Here is a 23357-nt window from a genome sequence, read left to right as displayed (position 1 = left end):
GAAGGAAAAATAGCTTTTACCCTAGAATAGTATATCTGGTGAAAATATCCTTCAAATATGTAGGAGAAATAAAGACTTTCCAGATAAGCAGAAACTGAGGGAATTCATCAACACCACACCTGTCCTACAAGAAATGCTAAAGGAGTACTTGAATCAGAAAAACAAAAAAGAATGTTAATGAGCAGTGAGGAATCATCTGAAGGTACAAAACTCAGTGGTAATAATAAGTACACAGAAAAACACTGAATATTGTAACACTGTAACTGTGGTATATACACTATTCTGATATTAAGTAGAAAGACTAAATGGTGAACCAATCAAAAATAACAACTACAACTTTTCAAGACATGGTACAATAAATGTAGTTAGAAGCAACGAAAAGTTAAAAATGGTGTGGGGAGAAGTTAAGGCATAAAGTCTTGATTAATTTTCTTTCTGTTTGTTTATGCAAACAGTGCTGTTATCAGCTTTAAAAATGGGTTAGAAAGTAGTATTTGCAAGCCTCGTGGAAACTTCAAGCCAAAAAACATACAACAGATACACAAAAAATAAAAAGCAAGAAACTAAACTATGTAGCCAGAAAAACTCATCTTCACAAAAAAAAAAAAAAAAAAAAAAAAAAAGGAAGGAAGGAAAGAAAGAAGAAAGAGAAAACTACAAAACAAAACAACCAAGAAACAAATAACAAAATGGCAGGAATGAGTCCTTACTTATCAATAATAACATTGAATGTAAATGGACGGAAAACTCTCCAATCAAAAGATACAGAGTGGCTAAATGGATTTTTAAAACAAGGCCTGCCAGGCACAGTGGCTCATACCTGTAATCCCAGCACATTTGGAGGCCAAGTCCTACAAGAAACCCATTTCACCTATAAAGACAGGTGTAGACTGAAAAGACAAAGAAGCTCACTATGCAATGATAAAGGGGTCAGTACAACAAGAAGACATAACAATTTTAAATGCATATGCACCCAACACTAGAGCACTCAGCTATATAAAGCAAATGTTACTAAAGCTAAAGAGAGAGATAGGCCCCAATGCAATAATAGCTGAAGATGTGAAAACCCCACTTTCAGCACTGGACAGATCTTCCAGACAAAAAATCAGCAATGAAACATCGGACATAATGTACACTATAGACCAAATGGATCCAACAGATGTTTACAGAACATTTCATCCAGCAGCTGCAGAATATTTTTTTATTTCTCAACCCATGGGTCATTCTCAAGAATAGACATGTTAGGTCACAAAACAAGTCTTGAAACATTCAAAAAATTGAAATAATATCAAGTATCTTCTCTGACCACAATAGAGTAAAACTGGAAATTAATAACAGAGGAATTTTGGAAGCTATACAAATGCTTGGAAGTTAAATAATATGCTCCAGAATAACCAGTGGGTCAATGAAGAAATTAAGAAAGGAATGGAAAAATGTATTGAAACAAATGATAACCAAAACACAACATACAAAAACTTGATATAGCAAAACCAGTATTAAAGTTTATAGCTATTAGTGCCTACATCAAAAAAGAAGAAAAACTTCAAATAAACAACCTAATGATGCATCTTAAAGAACTGAAAAAGAAAGAGCAAACCAAATCCAAAATTAGTAGAAGAAAAGAAATAATAAAGATCACAGCAGAGGTCAAGCATAGTGACTCACACCTGTAATCCCAGCACTTTGAGAGGCCGAGGAGGGCAGATCACCTGAGGTCAGGAGTTTGAGACCTGCCTGGCCAACATGGTGAAACACCATCTCTACTAAAAATACAAAAATTAGCCAGGTGCGGTGGTGGGTGCCTGTAATCCCAGCTACTCAGGAGGCTGAAGCAGGAGAATGGCTTGAAACTAGGAGGTGGAGGTTGCAGGGAGCCAAGATCACACCACTGGACTCCAGCATAGGCAACAGAGAGAGACTCTGCCTCAAAAAAAAAATCACAGCAGAAATAAATGAAATGGAAATAACATTTAGCTGGACTAAGAAAAAAAGCAAGAAGATCCAAGTAAATAAAATCAGCAATGAAAAAGGAGACATCACAACTAATACTGCAGAAATTCCAAGCATCATTAGGGCTTCTATGAGCAACTTTATGCCAATAAATTGGAAAATCTACACATACAACCTACCAAGATTGAACCATGAAGAAATCCAAAACCTGAACAGACCAATAGCAAGTAACGAGATTGAAGCTATAATAAAAAGACTCGCTGTAAAGAAAAGCCCAGTACCCAGTGGCTTCACTGCTGAATTTTACCGATCATTTAAAGAAGACCTAATACCAATCCTACTCAAACTATTCCAAAAAATAGAGGAGGAGGGGATACTTCCAAACTCATTCTATGAGACCAGTATTACCCTGATACCAAAACCACATAAAAACACATAGAAAAAGGAAAATTACAAGCCAATGTCTCTGATGAATATTGTTGCAAAAATTCCCAACAAAATTTTAGCAAGCTGAATTCAACAATACATTAAAAAGCTCATTCATCATGACCAAGTGGGATTTATTCCTGGGATGAAATGATCAAGGATGGTTCACATACACAAATCAATAAATGTGATACACCATATCAACAGAATGAAGGACAAAAACCATATGATCATTTCAATTGATGCTGAAAAAGCATCTGATAAAATTTAACATCCCTTCATGATAAAAATCCTAAAAAAAAACTGGATTTAGGAGGACTATACCTCAACATAGTAAAACCCATATATGACAGACACACAGCTAGTATCATACTGAATGAGGGAAACTGAAAGCCTAACCTCTAAGACCTGGAACATGACAAGGATACCCACTTTCACCACTGTTACTCAGTGTAGTAATAGAAGTCCTAGCTACAGCAATCAGACAAAAGAAAGAAAAAAGGGCATCCAAATTGTAAAGGGAGAAGTCAGATTATCCTTGTTTGCAGATGATATGGTCTTATATTTGGAAAAACCTGAAGACTCCAAGAACAAGCAAAACCAATCTATGGTGATAGAAATCAGAGGTGGTTACCTCTGGGGCCAGAGATTGAATGGAATGAAACAAGAAGGAACTTTCTACATCTTGGGGTGGTTATTACACAGAAGTATACAGCTGCAAAAGTCTAAAAATTCACCGAACTGCATATTTAATGCTTGTGCCTTTTTCTGTATGTAAGTCAGACCTTAATAAAAATTTAAAACAAAAACACCAAAAAGCACACCATGGGATCTGACATGAAATAGGAAAAGAGAGCAAGAAAGGCAAACCAAGCCATTAGGCAGGACAAATTGCCAATAGCAGAAAATCAAGTTCAAGGACCTTAGAGGCTTTAGTATTGAGACACCAAACACTTCCTCCTAAATGAAAAGAAGGGAAGAAATGAGGCTAGATGACTTTCGTGTTAGGTCATAAAAAGCCAAGCTTTGTTCTCATGGGACTTGTGGCATTTGGTGCTTCCAGACCATTGTAAATGCTCACTGCTTTGTCACCCAAGTTCACTGGTAGCGCTTGGAAAATCAGGAATCTGAGAGACTCACAGAAATTGCCACTAATGATCCCAGCTGCCTGTGCTTTAGAGGTGATTTATAGAAGACAGGGAGCACTGCAAAACCTCACATTTCCGTAAATTAAATCCATCAATTCTCACTGATCTGCCCCTCTTCATGGCTAGAGAAGCAAGCATGCCTCTCCTTTTACCTTCCAAATCTAAGCAAGAACTTCTCCTTGGTAGAACCTCTAGAACAACGATGGTAAGGAGTTACAGAAAATGTAGTTCCCAGGCTTTTAGAACCTCCAAAAAAGAGGAGAGCAGAGAAAAAGTGGAGATAGATGCTGATTGCAAAGACACCAGTATTGCTCTTCTTAAAATTGGTATTTACTTGATTACTGCTAAGGTTGAACGTTCTCCCTGTGCTTGCATAGTATGTTTTCCATTTTATGGTAAACAATGAAAAAGCCGTTGTTTTAACAAAGTTCCATTTTTGTAGTAGAAGGAAGAAAAGCTGTATGGGTAGACTTGTGTTCTATATATACCTCGGGTGCTCTTGTTGAGGATAACTTAACTCAGGCTAGTAATAGACACTACGGTTCGTGTGACAGCACACTGACCAGGAGGAATACCACTGTTCCTGGTTACTGAGCAATGACTGGGAGCCAGTGCTTCACGCGCAATCGCATTTCATGTGTTTTATAGATGATGTGACAAATATAACATGTTTAACTATTCCCTTTTGCGTTTTTCCACCTCAGAGTAGTTTAATTCCTTCCCTGGAAGCTCTTTTTTCCTATTCTAAAGCCGGAGTGTGAGACTTGTTGTCTTGAGAAAGGAACAGGAGGGATTCCATCTAGAACAAAGAAGTCCAGCTGTTAGGAAGAGGACTGAGGTTAGGAAAGTCCCTACCAGAAGGGAAAGAAGGGGAACTCCTCCCCTTATGACTTGGTGAGGTAGTAAGAAAAAGAGGGAGAAGACAGGGGTTGAGATGCTAGAGTCCTGCCAACCCCACAGTCCTGAAGTCCAAATGCTGGGGTGGGGTGGGAATGGAGTTTAGGGATTCCTACAGCATAAAGGATCATGGCCTGGCTTCCCAGGGTGTTCATAGTCCATGACATCACAAAGAAACCATGTCCAACCTGGCTTTTGAGCAATAGATCAGAAACAGAAGAGAAATTGAATGTCTTCAAAAACTGGTGACTGCGGTTAACCCTAAGGAAAGTAATGTCTGGAGCCCTATAAATGAGACACTGAGACCTCTGAATTTTGTACTCTGTAGATGCCCATGGCAGATAAATCACAAAAATATCCACAATTCTATACCCTCTCTTTGTATCCATACCTTTTGCAATTAGGCTTTGCAGTTCCTCCTAACAAGAGGCAAAGTCTATTTTCCATTCCTTGAATCCTGTCTGGTCTTGTAACTTGCTCTGGCCAAAAGAATATGGCAGAAGTTTCCTTGTACCTTTCACTGTCTCTCAAAACTGCCCCTTTCATGTGAACAAGCCTAAGTGAGTGCCCTGGAGGATGAGAGACCACATAGAGGACAGCTGAGGTACCCAGGTTAACAATCAGTCAGCTGCAGTAACAAAGCCACCTAGCCAACCTGCAGCTGACTTCAAGTGCATGAACATTCCCAGCCAAAATCAGCTGAGATGAGAAGACCCGACCATCAAACTGAACCCAGACTGAATTGTCAACCCACAAAATTGTGAATTAACTAAACAGTTTTTAAGTTTCTAAATTTTGGGGTGGTTTGTTATGCAGCAATAGTTAACCAATACAATGCCTTGCCTATTAAAATAAATAAAATTATTTGTAAGTAAAACTTTAGAAAAAAACAAATATCTGAGAAAGAAATCTGCATAGATGAGCAGGTGATTCAGAAGTTTCTGTGTAAGAATGACATGGAGGTACTGAGGGTCTGGTGGAATCATCTAAATTTGTGACGCTTTCAAAGAAGCTTCACTATATAGATCTCATTGACAGGAGAACAAGTAGAGGGAGTAATGGAATTGAGCAGGGGTATCAATGCAAGGCCTCAAAAGTCTAGAAAAGACCAGTCACAGACCCAGTGCAAAGTCCTTGGGGACCAGACCAGACTAATCTCCTCGTAGTAGACACCAGACCCCTGGGACCCAGGGGACATACTCAGATCCAAGGCCTGCCACCCTGTTGCAGGAGAATCTTTAGCTTTCTCTGCACCCAGAACCTTCTGAAGCATGAGGGAGGAAGTGAAATAATGAAAGACTGAGTTGTTCTTGTATTTTTCCCTGAGTTAATTAAAAGACTGAGTTAACCTAAAAGACAATGGTGAAAGCCTATAGAGTGCTTACTGCACCCCACACATGCTATTATATTTTTATTCCTGTTTTACAGATGAGGAAACTGAGGCACAAAATGGTCAAATGATTGCCCTAAGGTCACACAGCCAGACTGAGTAAAGCCAAGATTTGAACCCAGACAGTGTGGTTAAAGAGACTGCCTAGATTGCATGAATTGGCAAGGTTAAGCATTTCTTTCTCGATAGCCAGCACCAGGAGGCTCCTGAGGAAGTTCAGATCACTTACAGGAAACAAAGATGCCACAAACACAAATGTTTGCACCATCTGGGTGTGTTTCACTCGGACCCCAGGAAACAGAAGCTGAGAGAGTTGCTCATGATTATACTTTTAGGAATTAGTCCTGCACCCTCCCTGCAGTGCTAAAAGGAGGCCCCCATGGGGCTTGCTTTATAATAAATCCTTCTTCTTAAGAAATGTCACCTCCTCTATTTTCTGCATATCATGAATAATAATGGTTAATATGACCGGGCATGGCAGCTCACGCCTGTAATCCCAGCACTTTCGGAGGCCAAGGCAGACAGATCACGAGGTCAGGAGATCGAGACCATCCTGGCTAACACGGTGAAACCCCATCTCTACTAAAAATACAAAAAAAATTAGCCGGGTGTGGTGGCAGGTGCCTGTAGTCCCAGCTACTCAGGAGGCTGAGGCAGGAGAATGGTGTGAACCCGGGAGGTGGAGCTTGCAGTGAATGGAGATTGCCACAGCACTCCAGCCTGGGCGACAGAGCGAGACTCCGTTCCTAAATAAATAAATAAATAAATAAATAAATAAAAATAGTTAACATGTTTAGCATTTACATTGTTCTGTGCCCTCGCACACATTATTTCTCGTAGTCTCACCAAAACTTTTCTGAAGAGGGGATTGCTGCTGTTCCTATGCTGCAAATTAAGAAACAAAGGCTCAGAAATGGCAAGTGACTTTGAAATCTTGCACAGCCAGGAAGAGGAAGATCCAATGTTTGCTTCAAAGTCCAGCTGATTCCAGAGTGCATCCTATGACCTCACTGCCCACCTCCCTCCCGGGCACCTAGGATGGAGCCTATAGCAAGGGGTCATCAAGGTTTTAGCACAGTGATTACAGGAACCACAACCCAGACACAAAAGCAGGAAACCCTTTGACCGGGCTCCTTCCTATTGCACCAACAGCCTCGTGTTGCTGCAATGAAAACACTTCCCCAAACAGCTGTGGCCAAGAGACACAGAAACTGCCTTGTCCACGGGCCCCACCTCAGACTCCAACACTCACCAAAGAGCAAAGGAGCCCCAAGTATCTGGGACCACAGAAGATGCCAGGTGCTGCATGATGCCTGCCCCCGCCTGCCTGGCCTGCTTGTCTCCCTGCTTCTTGCTGCTGGTACTGGTCCTTGTCCCCTCAGGTAAGTGGAATCTAGGACACAACAGGGTTCACTCCTGGCTGATCAGTCCCTAGAGGGGCGCTAAGTGCTCTGGCATGCCTGGAGAAACTTGACCCCATTGAAGATAAAGAGGGGGACACTGAAAATTTGCCTGTCTCCGGCAGAGGGCAGACCCAGCGTCCCAAGAAGCAGCATAGTGAAGTGATAAGCTCCCAGGCTCTGCGCTCACACCCACTGGCTTCCAGCTTGGATGCCCCTATGCCCACGTCAGATGCTGCAGCTCTTTTAGCCCCAGGAGACTTTTCTACAAAACAGGGACACTCATGGGACCTTCCTCTAGGGCGTATTAAATAGAAAAGTGGTGAGGCTCAGCCCTGGGCCAGCTGCATCGTTTATGAGACCCATTGCAAAATGAAAACTGTGGTCTTTTGTTCAAAAAGTATTGAGCAACACAGCAGAGCATTAAACTAAGCATGGGATCCTTCTAAGCACAGGGCCCTGTGCAACTGTGTAAATGGCACAGCCAGGAACCAACCCTGGCTCAGCTTAAGACGCAGTGGGTTCAAACCTCACCACTAACCAGTTTAAATAACTTCTTTCTGAGCCTCAATTTTTCCAATTATACAATGGAGCTAAAAATAGGACTCACCTTGTGACTTTCTTAGGAGAATTTATCAAGATTATACCCATAAGAGCCTGGCATAACAAAGATTTGATAACTGTTGGCGATTATTATTATCATTCCCATGTCTCCTTTAACTCAGGGGCAGGCCAGGTTAGCTCCTGAGTCTTGAGACCGCTGAATATATAGCTCAGTCTCCAAGTCCAGAACCGTCTGATCTACCAGGCAGGAATACTTGGCTCTCAGTGGGCTCATTCCATCTCCTGCCCATCTGGGCCCCTGCTCCAGGCTCTACTGAGATCTAGATTGTGTCCATCACATATTTGGTCCTCCGGGGTGGCCATCCCCAGGAGAGATCCTGGCAGAACCCAGGTGAGGGATCAGACCTGGGTGCTCCCTTACTCATTGGTCATATGACTCGAGACACCACTTCACTTCTCCGAACTGATTTCCTCAATTGTAAGATATGAATCGTAATTCCTAGTTCTCATTCCACAAGTACTTTTGAGTGTCTGCTATGTTTTAGGCACTAGACTAGGAAATCAGAAATCTAAACTACCCCCGAATAAAAAATATTCCCAATGATGGCTGGAATAGAATAGATGGAAAATAAGAGAAGTTGCTTAAACCAGTCAGTTGGAAGGTTTGAGTCCAGCTGCATCTCAAGCTGAGTCAGGGCTGGTTCATGGGTGTGCCCTCTATGTAGGGGCACAGAATCCCCTGCTTAGAAAGGCCCCATGCTTGGTTTAATGCTCTGCTGTGTTGCTCAACAGTTTTTGAACAAGGGACCTGCATTCCCGTTTTGCACTTGGCCTCACAAATTACGTAGCTGGCCCAGGGTTGAGTCTCACCACTTTTCTATTTAATACTCACAGCAGCCCTAGAGAAAGGTCCTATGAGTGCACCTATTTTGTAGTAGAGGAGACTGGGGCTAACAAATTTTCTATAAGGCTTTTAAAGGGAGCCCCTGTATAGGAACCATGAAATGCAGAGGATGCAGATGGAAAATAGATAAGAAGGAAGCCCAGGGTTGGTCCAGCTCCACCAACAAGGCAGAGGCAAACCTCCTAGGACACCTCCTAAAACCCAAGTGACAACATGGAAGGAGACTCAGAAGGGGAGAGGGAGGGAAGGGGTGTGGGCACCAGGACTGAGTCCAGGCTCCAGCTTCTTCCCTGGTGTTCACTTCCCCAGACTCACTCCCAGCTGAGATAAGACTTCCTGAGTCCTTCCTTCTTCCTCTCCTCCATTGCTTCTTTCTCCTCACACACACAGGCTTCATCTTTACAAATAATTTATTTTTAACAGCTCTAGTGAATGTAATTGACTACATTAAACCATACATATATAAAGTAGACAATTTTGTAAGTTTTGTTTGTGAGTGTTGGGTATATTTCACACTTGTGAAATCATCACCAAAATCAGCATCATGAACGTATCCAGAACCCAAAACTTTCCTTGTGATTCGTCCTTGCCACTCCTCCTAGTCTCCAAAGCAAACATGGATCTGTGTTCTGTCACTATAGTTTGCATTTTTTAGAATGTTATATAACAAGGATCACACAGTTGTACTCTTTTTTGGTTGGCTTCTTTTACTCAGCATAATTATTTTGAGATTCATTCATGTTGTTGCATATGTCAATAGTTCATTTCTTCTCATGTCTATCCATTGTATGGATAAACCCTTTCCCATTCACCTGCAGACAGACATTTGGGTTGTTTGCAGTTTAGGGCTATTATAAATAAAGCATCTATGAATATTCATGTACAAGTCTTTGTGTGGATATATGCTTTCATTTCTCTTAGGGAAATATCTGAGAATAAAATGACTGGATCATATGGTTGCCGTATGTTTAAGTTTTTCAGATACTGCCAAACTGTTTTTCAAAGGAGTTGTACCATTTTACATTCTCATCAGCAATGTAGGAGGATGGCAGTTCCTATACATCCTCACCAACACTTATTATGGTCAGTCTTTTTAATTTTAGTCATTCTAATGGGTATATAGTAATATCTTACTGTGATTTTTTTTTTTTTTTTTTTTTTTTTTTTTTTTTTTTTGAGACAGGGTCTCACTCTGTTGCCCACGCTGGAGTGCAGTGGCTTGATCTCGGCTCACTGCAACCTCCATCTTCCTGGCTCAAGCGATCCTCCCACCTTAGCCTACCAAGTAACTGTGACTACAAGCACATGTCACTATGCCCAGCTAATTTTTGTGGTTGGTTGGTTGGCTGGTTGGTTGGTTGGTTTTTTTTGTTTTGGTAGAGATAAAGTTTCACCATATTGCCCAGGCTGGTCTTGAACTCCTGGGATCCAGTGATCTACCTGCCTCAGCCTCCCAAAGTCCTGGGATTACCAACCTCTCACTGTGATTTTAACTCCCTGACTTGTAATGATGCTGAACATTTTTTACATTATGCATCCCTTTTTGGTGAAGTGTCTATTCGACTTCCATTTTTTAAGTGTGTTTCTTATTATTGAGTTTTGAGAGTTCTTTATATATTATGGATACAAATATTTTGCCAGATATATGCTTTGCAAAGATTTTTCTCCTACTCTGTGACTTGTCTTTTTATTCTTTTACAAGTGTTTTCTGAACAGCAGGAGTTCTTAATTTTTATGAAGTCTAATTCATCAATTTGTCTTTAATGGATCATGATTTTGGTGTTACATCTAAGAAATCCTTGCCTAGCCCAAAGTTACAAAGTTTTTTTCCATGTTTGCAGCTAGAATTTGTATAGTTTAACATTTTATGTTTAGTTATATGATCTATTTGAGTTAATTTTTATATAGTTTGAGGTATAAACCAAAGTTCATTTGTTTGCACATGTATTTCCAATGGTTCTTGCACCATTGTTGAAAAAACTCCCCATTCTCCATTGAATTGTCTTTGCACCTTTGTCAAATATCAGATAATTATAGTTAGGAGCCATGGCATGCACCTGTACTCCTAGCTACTCAGGAGGATTTCTTGAGACTAGCAGTTTGAGGCTGCAGTGTGCTATGATGATCACACCCAGAATAGCCCTGCACTCCAGCCTGGACAACATGGTGAGACCTCATCTCTTTTTAAAAACTCAGTTGCCTCTATTTGCATGGACTATTTCTAGACTCTCTATTCAGTTCCTCTGGTATGTTTATCTATCTTTCTGCAATACCACACTGTCTTGATCACTGTAACATTATCCAAGTCTTGAAAGCAGGTGGTGTTAGCTTTCTAACTGTATTCTCTTTCAAATTGTTTTGGCTATTCTATAAATTTTAGATTTAGTATATCAGTTCTAAAGTGAAGCCTGCTAAGATTTGAACAGACATGGCATTGAGTTATATATCAACTTAAGAGAATTGACATCTAAGCAATATTGAATCTTGCAACATATGAACAGTGTGTACCTCTCTATTTAAGCTTGATTTCTCTCTCTCTCTCTCTCTCTCTCTTAGTAATGTCTTGTAAGTTTTCAGTTTGCAGTTTCTTCACATTTTTGGCTAAATATTTTCTATTTTTTATATTGATGACTGGAAATTTTTAAATTCCAATTTCAAATGGTTTATTGCTAGTATATAGTAATACATATAATTTTGTACATTGATCTTTTATCGTCAACCTTGCTAAATTCATTTATTAGGTCTAGTAGCCTTTTTAAGAAATTTTCATTGCAATTTTAATTATGTCATCTGCACATAAAGATAATTTTATTTTTTCTTTCAAATCTGGATGTCTTTTATTTCCTACTACCTTTTAGCACGGTTAGTACCTATCCTACAATAATGAATAGAAATGGTAAAAACAGGCTTCCTTGTCTAGTTCCTGATCAGCAGGGAAAAACATTCATTTTTGCACCACTAAGCTTGATATAGTTGTTGTAGGGTTTTCACAGGTGCCCCTTATCAACTTGAAAAAGCTTCCTTATCTTCCTAGTTTGCTGAGAGTTATTATTAGGAATCCATATTCAATTTTGAAAACTGCTTTTTCTGCACCTGTTAAGATGATTATATGAGTGCATGCATATGTGTGTGTGTTTGTGTTTAGTTATATGGTAAATTACATTGATTGATTTTTGAATGTTAAACCAACTTTATATTCCAGGGATAAGCTCAACTTGATCATAATGTATTTATACTTTCTAAATATTGCTGATTGCTGAATTCAGTTTACTAAAATGCTGTTTAAATTTTTTTATCTATGTTCATGAGAGAGATTGGTTTTCTTTCCTCATAAGGAAAAGGGTTCGGTTTCAAGATAACACAGGGACTCATAGAACAGTTAGAAAAGTATACTCCTTTTCTCAATTTTTCTAAAAGTTTTGTATAAAATTGGTATTATTTCTTTCTTAAAGATATGGAACATTTGGCCAGGCATGGTGACTCATGTCTGTAATCCCAGCACTTTGGGAGGCTGAGGCAGGCAGATCACTTGAGGCCAGGAGTTCAAGACCAGCCTGGCTAACATGGCGAAACCCTGCCTCTACCAAAAATATAAAAATTAGCCGGGCATGGTGGTGCATGCCTATAATCGTGGCTACTCAGGAGGCTGAGGCAGGAGAATCGCTTGAACCTGGGAGGCAGAGATTGGAGTGAGTCGAGATCATGCCCCCGTATTCCAGCCTGCGTGACAGAGTGAGGCTCTGTCTCAGAAAAAAAAAAAAAGAGAAAAGATATGGAAAATTCATGAATGAAACTTTCTAAGATTGGAGCTTTATTTCCAGGAAGACTTTTAACAACAGATTAAACATTTTAATAAATAATAGGGCTAACCAGGTTATCTTTTTCTTCTCGAGAAAGCTTTGGCAGTGTATCTTTTTCAAGGAATTTGTTCATGTTACCTAATTTGTCAAATATACATAACTTGAAGTTTTCCATAATATTCCCTTATTATTATATTAATAAGAGTAAAATCTGTAGTAGTATCACCAACTGATTCCTTATTTTAATAATTGAGATTCTTTCTGTGTGTGTCCCCTCTGTTCAATCTGACTAGCAATTTATCAACTTTAGCGATCTTCTCAAAGATTTTCTTCTTCTCATTGATTTTTTTCTGTGTGTATGTGTGTGTCTATGTGTGTGTATGTGTGTTCTGTATAGAGTTTCATTTAGAGCGTGATGATTTCCTTTCTTTCACTACTTTGGGTTTAGTTTATTGGCCTTTTTTGTAGTTTCTTAAGGTGGAAAGTGGGTAATTTATTTAAGTCCTTTCTTCTTTCCAAATATAGGCATTTAATACTACAAATTTCCCCTTGCTTTAATGGAATCCCGCAAATTTTTATACTATGTTTTCATTTTCATTCAGTTCAAAATACTTTCTAATTTCTCTTTTTTTAATCGATACATAACATTTGTACATATTTATGGGGTTCATGTAATACTTTGTTACATGCATAGGATGTGTAATAAATGAGTCCAGGTATTTGGGATATCCATCACCTCATGTATTTTTCATTTATCTGTGTTAGGAACATTTTAAGTCCTCTCTTCCAGCTATTTTGGAATGTACAATACATTGTTGTTAACTATAGTTACCATACTCTGATATCAAATGGCAGGATATTATTCCTTCTATCTAACTGTATGTTTGTACCCATTAACAAATCTCTCTCATCCCCCTCTCCCTACACTCACTTTTCCCCACATCTGGTAAGTATCATTCTACCCTCTACCTTCATGAGATCAATTTTTTTAGCTCCCACATATGAGTGAAAACATGTGATGTTTGTCTTTCTGTGCCTGGCTTATTTCACTTAACATAATGAACTCCACCTTCATTCATGTTGCGGCAAATGACAGAATTTCATTTGTTTTTATAGCCAAATAGTATTCCATACTGGCCATCCAGTAGTGGTATTGCTGGGTGATATGGCAGTTCTACTTTTAGATTTTTGAGAAATCTCCATACTGTTTTTCATAGTGGCTGTCCTAATTTACATTCCCACCAACCATGTATAAAGTTTCCTTTTCTTTGCAACCTTACCAGCATATATTTGTGGTGGTTTGTTTATTTTATTTTGTTTTTTTTTTTTTATTGTTGCCTTTTTAATGGTCATTCCAACTGGGGTAAGATGATATCTCATTGTGGTTTTGATTTGCATTTCCCTGATGATTAGTGATGTTGAGCATTTTTTTCATGTGCCTGTTGGCCATTTGTATGTCTTTTTTTGAGAAATGTTGATTCATTTCCTTTGCCAACTTTTTAATGAGATTTTTTTAACTGTTGAGTTATTTGAGTTTCCTGTATATTTTGGATATTAGATTAGTCCCCTGTCAGGTGAGTACTTTGCAAATATTTTCTCTCATTCAAGAGTTTGTTTCTTCACTCTGTTGATAGTTTCTTTTATTATGAAGAAGCTTTTTAGTTTAATATAGTCCCATTTTTCTATTTTTATCTTAGTTGCCTGACCCTTTTGAGGTCTTAGTCATAAAATCTTTACCTATACCAGTGTCCTGGAGTGCCTTCCCTGTTTTCTTCTAGTAGTTTTTATAGTTTTAGGTCCTACAGGTAGATCTTTAATTCATCTTTAGTTGATTTTAGTATATGGTGAGAAATAGCAGTCTACTTTTATTCTTCTGCATATGGATATCCAGTTTTTCCAGCACCATTTATTGAATGTATATTCTTGATACCTTTGCCAAAAATCAATTGGCTGTAACTACATGGATTTATTTCTGTGTTTTCTATTCTATGCCATTGGTCTATTAAACCATTTGTCTATGTATTCTATGCCATTTGTCTATTATACCAATACCACATCCCAAAGAAGAAGAAATGAACAAAATCCCAGAAAAAGAACACAAAATGTTAATACTGAAGAAGCTCAGTAAGATACAAGATAATTCTGAAAAATAAAACAAAGAAATCAGAAAACACTCCAAGATATTACTCTAGGCAAACGTTTTGTGGCTAAGACTTCAGAAAGGCAGGCAACAAAGACAAAAAAAGACAAATGGGACTATATTAAACTAAAAAGCTTCTTCACTGAAGAAAAATAATCAACAGAGTGAAGAGACAACCTCCTGAATGAGAGATAATATTCACAAAGTACTCATTTGACAAGGGACTAATATCTGGAATATATAAGGAACTCAAACAACAGTTAAAAAAGCAAAGAAACAAACAAAGAATCTAATTAAAAATGAGCAAAGGAAAGGAATGAATAAACATTTCCCAAAGAAGACATACAAATGGCCAAGAGATATATGATAAAAAGCTCAACATCACTCATCAGGGAAATGCAAATCAAAACCATAATGAGATATCATCTTATCCCAGTGAGAATGGCCATTGTCAAAAAGACACACAAACAAACAAACAAACAAACAAAAACAGGCCAGGTGCTGTGGCTCATGCCTGTAATCCCAGCACTTTGGGAGGCTGAGGCGGGCAGATCACCTAAGGTCAGAGGTTTGAGACCAGCCTGGCCAATATGATGAAACTTTGTCCCTACTGAAAATACAAAAATTAGCCGAGTGTAGTGCCATGTTCCTGTAATCCCAGCTACTCAGGAGGCTGAGGCAGGAGAATCACGTGACCCCAGGAGGTGGAGGTTGCAGTGAGCCAAGATGGTGCCACTGCACTCCAGCCTGGGTGACACAGTAAGACTTCCTCTCAAAAAAAAAGAAAAAAAAGATGAGGATGAGGAGAAAAGAGAACTCTTATATGCTATTGGTGGGAACGTAAATTAGTACAGCCATTATGGAAAATAGTATGGAGATTTCTCAAAAATCTAAAAATAGAACTGCCATATGATCCAGCAATCCTAGAACAGGTATTTATCCACAGGAAAAGAAATCAATATATCAAAGGAGTGCATGCATTTCTATGTTTATTGCAGCAATATTCACAATTGCAGATGTATGGAATCAATTTATGCATCAGTCAACGGATGAATTGATAAAGAAAAAAAATATGTATATATATATATGGTGTCCCCAAGCACACCCACAATGAAATACTATTCCACCATTAAAAAATCATAATAATGAAATCATGTAGTCATTCACAGCAACACGGATAGAACTGGAGATTATTATGTTAAGTGAAGTAAGCCCTACTCTGGAGGCTGAGGCAGGAGAACTGCTTGAACCTGTGAGGTGGAGGTTGCAGTGAGCCAAGATCATGCCATCACACTCAAAAAAAAGAAGGAAGGAAAGAAGAAAGGAAGGAAGGGAGGGAGGGAGGAAGGAAGGAAGGAAGGAAGGAAGGAAGGAAGGAAGGAAGGAAGGAAGGAAGGAAGGAAGGAAACAAAGAAAGAAAGAAGCCAGACACAGAAAGACAACTATGCAGGTGCTAAAAATGATCTCATGAAAGTAGAGAGTGTAATGACAGATACCAAAGACTAGGAAAGGTGATGGGTCTGAGGGAGAGGGATTAAGAGTGAGGTTGGTGAATGGGTACAAACACACAGTTAGATAAAAGGAATAAATTCTAATGTTTGATAGCAGAGTAGGGTGACTATAATTCATAACAATGTATTATGTTCTTCAAAATAGCTACAAAAGAGGACCTGAAATGTACCCAACACATAGAAATAATAAATACTCAGGTGATGGATACCAAAAAAAAAGAAACTTACAATAGTAAACTCACATTTCTCCCCTCCCAGTCTTTATTCTACTGATGTCATAACTTCTAGTTATACGTGTGTCAGAAGCCTCACAATAGAATGTTATTTTTTTTTTTTTTTTTTTTTTTTGAGACGGAGTCTTGCTTTGTCGCCCAGGGTGGAGTGCAGTGGCCGGATCTCAGCTCACTGCAAGCTCCGCCTCCCGGGTTTACGCCATTCTCCTGCCTCAGCCTCCCAAGTAGCTGGGACTACAGGCGCCCGCCACCTCGCCCGGCTAGTTTTTTTTTTTGTATTTTTTGGTAGAGACGGGGTTTCACCGAGTTAGCCAGGATGGTCTCGATCTCCTGACCTCGTGATCCGCCCGTCTCAGCCTCCCAAAGTGCTGGGATTACAGGCTTGAGCCACCGCGCCCGGCTTAGAATGTTATTTTTTTTAATCCATTTGGGGCCTTGCTTTTAGGATTTCTTGGATGGACCAGAACACTTCTTTCTGGGCTGCATACTCTCTTCTGTGGAGTTTCCCCAGTGCCCTGACAATCATGGGTTTTACCAGTTTGGCTAGTGGGAACAGGCACCATTCTTAGCCCTGTGCTGAGAGATGGGCACAGTTCTGTGCATGTGTGTGAGGAAATTCCCCGAGGCCAGGGAAAAAAATAACAGGAAGGATTAGTGATCACAGATCTGACTGGCTCAAATAATGCTTGAGAGTGGATGTTGCTGAATTTCTTGAAATTAAGGACATCAAGGACAAAAGCAATCCCTAGGATTCAACATGCGGTTATCACTTCGTCACAATTGTGAGACAGTTTTTCTTGGTGGTTAACAGCACATGCCTAGCTGAAGATAGGTAGAAATAGAATTTAGAATTCCATAACTTTTTCCTAGATCCTTTTAGAAGGGAATGTTTGCTTCACCTTCTTACTCTCCTTGCCTCATTCACAACTGAGAAACACCATGATATACTGCAAACAAATATGTGGAGTGTGACTGAGCTATTCACAAAGGCTGATGGGAATACAGACAAAAAGGAAACTCGGGATACAAAACTGCTGACCTTGAGTTGAGCAGAATCTTAAGTCACCTGATCTGAGTTCAAATCCTGGACATGGTATCTACTGAATGCATGGTTCACCTCATGTTTCTTTACCACTGTGAGCATTCGTTTTCTTTCTCATCTCAAAAATGGAGACTATAGGCTGGGCATGGTGGCTCACACCTGTAATTCCAGCACTTTGGGAAGCCAAGGGGAAGGAATCACTCGAGCACAGGAGTTTGAGACCAGCCTGGGCAACATAGTGAGTACCCATCACTACAAAAAATAAAAATAAAAATAAATAATAAACGGAAAAGTTTTTAAAACTGAGATTATAACAGCATCTACCTCACAGAATTGTTAGAAGGAGTACATGTGATGTTTTTGACCCAGAACACCCATGGGAGGCCTCAGCCCTCTTTCTCTGTATGCACTTTGAGGACAAACTCAACAGTTCAACCTGTCTTCAAAATAGACTCACTTCACAACACATTAACATGAACTGCAGTCTGCTGAAGAATTCACAGGAGGCAGGAAGGGTATTTACACTGAACCCCGCAACACACAAACCTACGTCTCTGAAGGGTGGCATTTGAAGATTAACAGCCAGAGCTCCAGAAACAGACTGACAGGGTTTGAATCAAGCCTGTCACTCTCCTATTGGGTGATGTATGAGTCTGCCAGAGCTTCCATAACAAAGTAGCATGGCGTGGGTGACTTGAACAATATAAATGTAATTTCTCACAATTCTGGAGGCTGGAAACTGAGATCAAGATGTCTACAGGGCTGGTTTGTCTGAGGCCTCTCTCCTCAGCCTATAGACGGCCGCCTTCTCCCTGTATCTTCACATGGTCTTACCCCGTATGTGTGTGTCTAACTTTCCTCTCCTTATAAGGACACCAGTTGGATGAGATTAAGGCCCAACCCCAATGACCTCATTTTAACTGAATTACTTCCTTAAAGACCCTATCTCCAAATATGTCACATTCTGAGGTACTGGGGTTTAGGACATCAACATGTGCATTTGGGAGACACAATCCTAGCAGATGATCCTGGGACGGCTGCCTAACCTTTCTGGGCCCTCAGTTTCCTCTGTCGAAAAATGGGAATAATGCCGTTTACCTTACGGGAGCATTGTGAAGAATAAGTGACATAATGCATGCAGGAGCCAACACATGGTGAGCACTTGAGTGTTATTTATTCTTTGTAGGTTTTTCCATTGCATAGCTCAGTTCTCTCTCTGCAGCCAGCCATCTTGTCCCCTCTTTCCCTTCCCTCTCTAATGACACTCCTGTCGTGTCCTGGGCCATTGTTCTTGGCCAGATGATGGTTTGATTGTTTTAAGCTTGTCATTTAGTGCTCCAAGTCCTTCCTGCCCAGTGCAAGGTCTTTCTTCCTCTTTTGTAGATGCCTCTGGGCAAAGCAGCAGGAATGACGGGCAGGTGTTACAGCCCGAGGGCCCCATGCTGGTGGCAGAAGGCGAGACACTCCTACTGAGGTGTATGGTGGTCAGCTCCTGCGCCGATGGTATGATAAAATGGGTCAAGGTGAGCACTAAGGACCAACAAGAAATTTATAACTTTAAACGTGGCTCCTTCCCCGGGGTGATGCCCATGATCCAACGGACATCAGAACCACTGAATTGCGATTATTCCATCTATATCCACAATGTCACCAAGGAGCATACTGGAACCTACCACTGTGTGAGGTTTGATGGTTTGAGTGAATATTCAGAAATGAAATCGGATGAAGGCACCTCAGTGCTTGTGAAGGGTGAGTATCAGGCCCTGCAGGCCACACATTTGCTCCAGTCTATTTCCCTGCACAGTCACCTTTATCCACTGTATCATGCTGTATCACACAAAATTGCAGCAGCATACAACAATACATATTTGTATGCACATTTACATGTGGCTGGGTGGTTCCACTCCTCATGTCTCATGCCAGAGCCCAGGCTGGAGAGGTAGCAACTACGTGGGGCATGTTTTTCTCATAGAGATGGCAGAAACAGAAGCCCAGTCCCAACTCTTCAAGTACACCTCAAGCATCTACTCACATTATGTCTGCTAACAGCCCATTGGCTAAAGCAAGTCACGTGGCTCAGCTCCAAGTCAAGGGACAAGGAAGAATACTCTTCCACCATGCAGCCAAGGTAAGAGTGTGGATGTACCCTATTACAAGCACAGAGTCAAAACCTGAGGCTGATCATGTCATCTACCACACTCCCCAAGTAATCAATCATGGCATCTGTAAGTCCACCTATGGTGACCTGAATACCCAAATCCTGGGCCTGTCATTGAATAGCAGTTCCTTCTTAAGTCAGTTACCCTGGCTCTACATGCCTCAAGTGCTATGCTTGAAAAACAGGCAGTACAATTTGTACTTCAAGAGTCATTTGGGTGATTAAATAGAATGGATGCTTGTGGAACCACCCCATAAACTGGTGACATGGAGAGTATCTGCACGTGGGAGTTCATTTTAACGTGATGCCAGATTCAGGAAGCCTTCACTGGCTTCTTCCAAGCCATAAGGGTTCCTCTGTAGTCCTGCTGTCTTCTGGGTTTTCACCTCTGGGCAATTTTTTGACCATCTCCACTGGAAGACAGAGAATGGCTTTAGGGCTGGGCACTTGTGTGTCTTCCTGAGTTTCATGTTCCCCAGTCCTACCATTGGTATGTAGTAGGTACTCAGAGTTTTTTTACTGAACAAGTCAACTGGTGAGTAATAAAGAAAGCAGCAAGGAGTGGCCGAGTGAAGAAATCTGGAAAGAAGGAAGGGAGGGAAAACACCAGGGAGGAAATGAGTGAACGATGGAAGAGGAGATGGAATCCAACAAGGACCTCCTCTTTGGCTTCAGGAGCTGGGGACCCTGAACCAGACCTGTGGATCATCCAGCCCCAGGAATTGGTGTTGGGGACCACTGGAGACACGGTCTTTCTGAACTGCACAGTGCTTGGAGACGGTCCCCCCCGGACCCATCAGGTGGTTCCAGGGAGCTGGTGTGAGCCGGGAGGCCATATACAACTTTGGAGGCATCTCCCACCCCAAGGCGACAGCGGTGCGGGCCTCCAACAATGACTTCAGCATTCTTCTGCAAAACGTCTCCAGTGAGGATGCAGGCACCTATTACTGTGTAAAGTTTCAGAGGAAACCCAACAGGCAATACCTGTCTGGACAGGGCACCAGGCTCAAAGTGAAAGGTGAGACAATTGGTTTTGGAGTTGTCGGGGGAGAGGAGCAGGTATTCATGAGGAATTTTTCTACATGTCCGGAACAAGTCAGTTCTTCCCAGCCTCCACATCTTTACATAAGTTTTTCCCTCTACCTGGAATGCTTTCTCCTTTTCTCTGAAAACTCCTACTCATCCTTCAAGGCCCAGCACAAATGGCCCCTCCTCTGTAAAACCTTCTCCTCTCAAGCAGAGTTAATTTCTCCCCATTCTGGTTGCCACAGAACTCTGTATAGATCATTAACAATTCAACAAACATCAGCCAGGTGCCGTAGCTCACTCCTGATCTCCCAGCACTTTGGTAGGTCAAGGTGGGTAGATCACCTGAGTCAGGAGTTCAAGACCAGCCTGACAAACATGGTGAAACCCCGTCTCTACTAAAAGTACAAAATTAGTCAGGCATGGTGGTGCATGCCTGTAATCCCAGATACTTGGGAGGCTGAGGCAGGAGAATCGCTTGAACCTAGGAGGCGGAGGTTGCGGTGAACCAAGATCACAGCACCATTGTACTCCAGCCTGGGCAACAAGAGCAAAACTCCATCTCAAAAAATAATAGTAACAATAATAATTCAACAAACATCTACTACATGCCTGTTGAGTGTCCTGCACTGTACTAAGTACTGGAGACACTGCAATGAATTAGACATGTCCATACTCTAAAGGTGCTCCAGTAGAAAGTCTAACTTTGTCCTTCCTAGCTGCAGGTTTGACTTCTAGCCCGCACCCAGGTAGAAACTGGCAGACTCATCCCAGAGACCCCAGCTCCTAGGACTTAGGAAGTGGTGGGAGAGAAAGGGAAGTATGAGAAAGCCTCTCTCCCTTGCAGCAAAATCTACCTCTTCCCAAGAGGCAGAATTCACCAGTGAACATGCAACTGAGATGTCTCCAACAGGTGAGTGCACCCACCTCAGTGGAGTCAATGAGTCCCCCACAGGCAAGGGGGCCATGAATGGCTTGGTCATGGGAAGGGAGCAGTCCCAGACTCCTGGGGCTAATCTGCCACCAAGAAAGCTCCCAGGACTTCATCTCAACTGCAGAACTAGGACCCCAGAGAACCATGTTATAACAGCTCAGTTATAACGAACTTTCTCATAGCCAGGGCCATGTAACTGTTTAGTGGGAAATTTTGCTTGAGAGGCGGTGAGCTCCCTGTGAATCTGAGTGTAGGGCTGTGAGGCTATGCACAGCAACACTGGAGAACGTGGCTTTGTAGCTAAGCCTCCTGGGTGGAGCCCCTTCCTAATGTGATGGGCAGGTTCTTGCCCCTTGAATCTGGTATCTGACTCTATGAACTAGGGAGGAGAGGACAAGAATCAGAGAGCCTACTTCATGGGGTTGTGTGTGCACTCAATGAGATCACACATGCCAAGTGTCCAGAATTGTGCCTGGCACATCTCCTGTTAACATTCGAGGGCTCTCATTATCTGGTGGGAGCTTGTGATAGACATGGTCAGATTGCCTTCCTGATGCTCGGCCCTGCTCCTACCATTCATGGGGGCCAGACTGCCTGGGTCCCGTGACTTCTTTAACACGTGTGGCACTGAGAAAATCATTTCCCCACTCTGGGTCTGTCTCCTTATCTATAAAAATTGGATCACTATCCTATACTATAGGATTGCCTTGAGGATTGCATTAGGCAATCAGGAAGAGCAGAGGTTAGGGGTGTGACTGAGATGATTACAGGTGCAGGTAGAATATTGGGCAACCCTTCTCTGGGCCCAGGGCAGAGGGAAGGATGGTCTTTGATCTCATCTTTCAATGTAGAAAGGATACAGCTCCAGAGGTTATACAGCAGCAGGGTGTGACCTTGCCCATGGGCAGCACTGAGGTGTGGGCTATGGGGCCCTCACCATGGGTCCCGCCTGAGCTCTCTCCTGTGCCTACCAGGCCTCCTGGTTGTGTTTGCACCTGTGGTCCTGGGACTGAAGGCAATTACATTGGCTGCACTTCTACTGGCTCTGGCTACCTCTCGGAGGAGCCCTGGGCAAGAAGATGTCAAGACCACAGACCCAGCAGAAGCCATGAACACCTTAGCATGGAGCAAGGGTCAAGAGTGAGGGGTCAGCCCAAGACTGGGGATCCTCTGAGTTGGAGAGGAGCCAGGGCTCCTCAACCATTTCCCTACCTCCAGTCCCAGCCTCCAGATGCCCCCAGGCCTCATGACGAACTCCTAGATCCCTACATCTGGTTTTGGACTACCCAGTGAAATTCCCCTCTTTGCACTGGGCTTCCCTCTAAAGTGTCTCCCTTTCTCCTTCTGGCCTGTTCAAGACCTCCTTGCTTTTCAGTCTCTGGCTCAGTCTCTCCTCAACACCCTTGCCCCTGCTGAAGCCCTTTCTGGTGAGCTCTGCCCCTTTCCCCACCTCACCACATCCTTCTTGGCCTCCAACATCCAACTCAGAGTCTTCTTCCCAGGAGGTGTCCCTAAGCATCTCTGAGCTCAACCAGCCAGATCATCTGTGCTCCTCCATCTACACCCTTCTCCCCACCCCTACCTGCCTTCCTTCCATCCCCCTCATGGCTGGCTTGGGTGGGTGTAATATTAGAATACAGGTTCAACAAATATAACAAAGCTCTTAAATAACAGTTGCTTAAACCAGTGGAAATCAACCAGAAAGTTGACCATCAGCAGGCCAAGCAATACAGAGACTCCCTGGTTTTGAGACCCAGGATTCATTGATCTCGTTGCTACCAGGTCCACCTTCTAGGCAGCCAGACTGGAGAAGGCAGGGAAGGGGAGCAGGACC

At 41.7% G+C, this 23357-nt stretch overlaps 1 protein-coding gene across 1 annotated transcript; it reads left to right on the top strand.

Moving 5' to 3' along the window:
- Nucleotides 1–6942: 6942 nt before the first annotated feature.
- On the top strand, nt 6943–22599 carry SIRPB2 (signal regulatory protein beta 2). The gene is given in 5 exon segments (XM_007962582.3): nt 6943–7193; nt 18789–19154; nt 20239–20345; nt 20347–20581; nt 21437–22599. Coding segments are annotated over 5 exon segments (1038 nt in total). The 5' UTR covers nt 6943–7117; the 3' UTR covers nt 21691–22599.
- The last annotated feature ends 758 nt before the right edge of the window (nt 22600–23357 follow it).

This window comes from Chlorocebus sabaeus, chromosome 2, assembly GCF_047675955.1.
Source record: "Chlorocebus sabaeus isolate Y175 chromosome 2, mChlSab1.0.hap1, whole genome shotgun sequence".
Classification (NCBI taxonomy): domain Eukaryota; kingdom Metazoa; phylum Chordata; class Mammalia; order Primates; family Cercopithecidae; genus Chlorocebus; species Chlorocebus sabaeus.
This window is presented reverse-complemented; position numbering and strand designations above follow the sequence as displayed.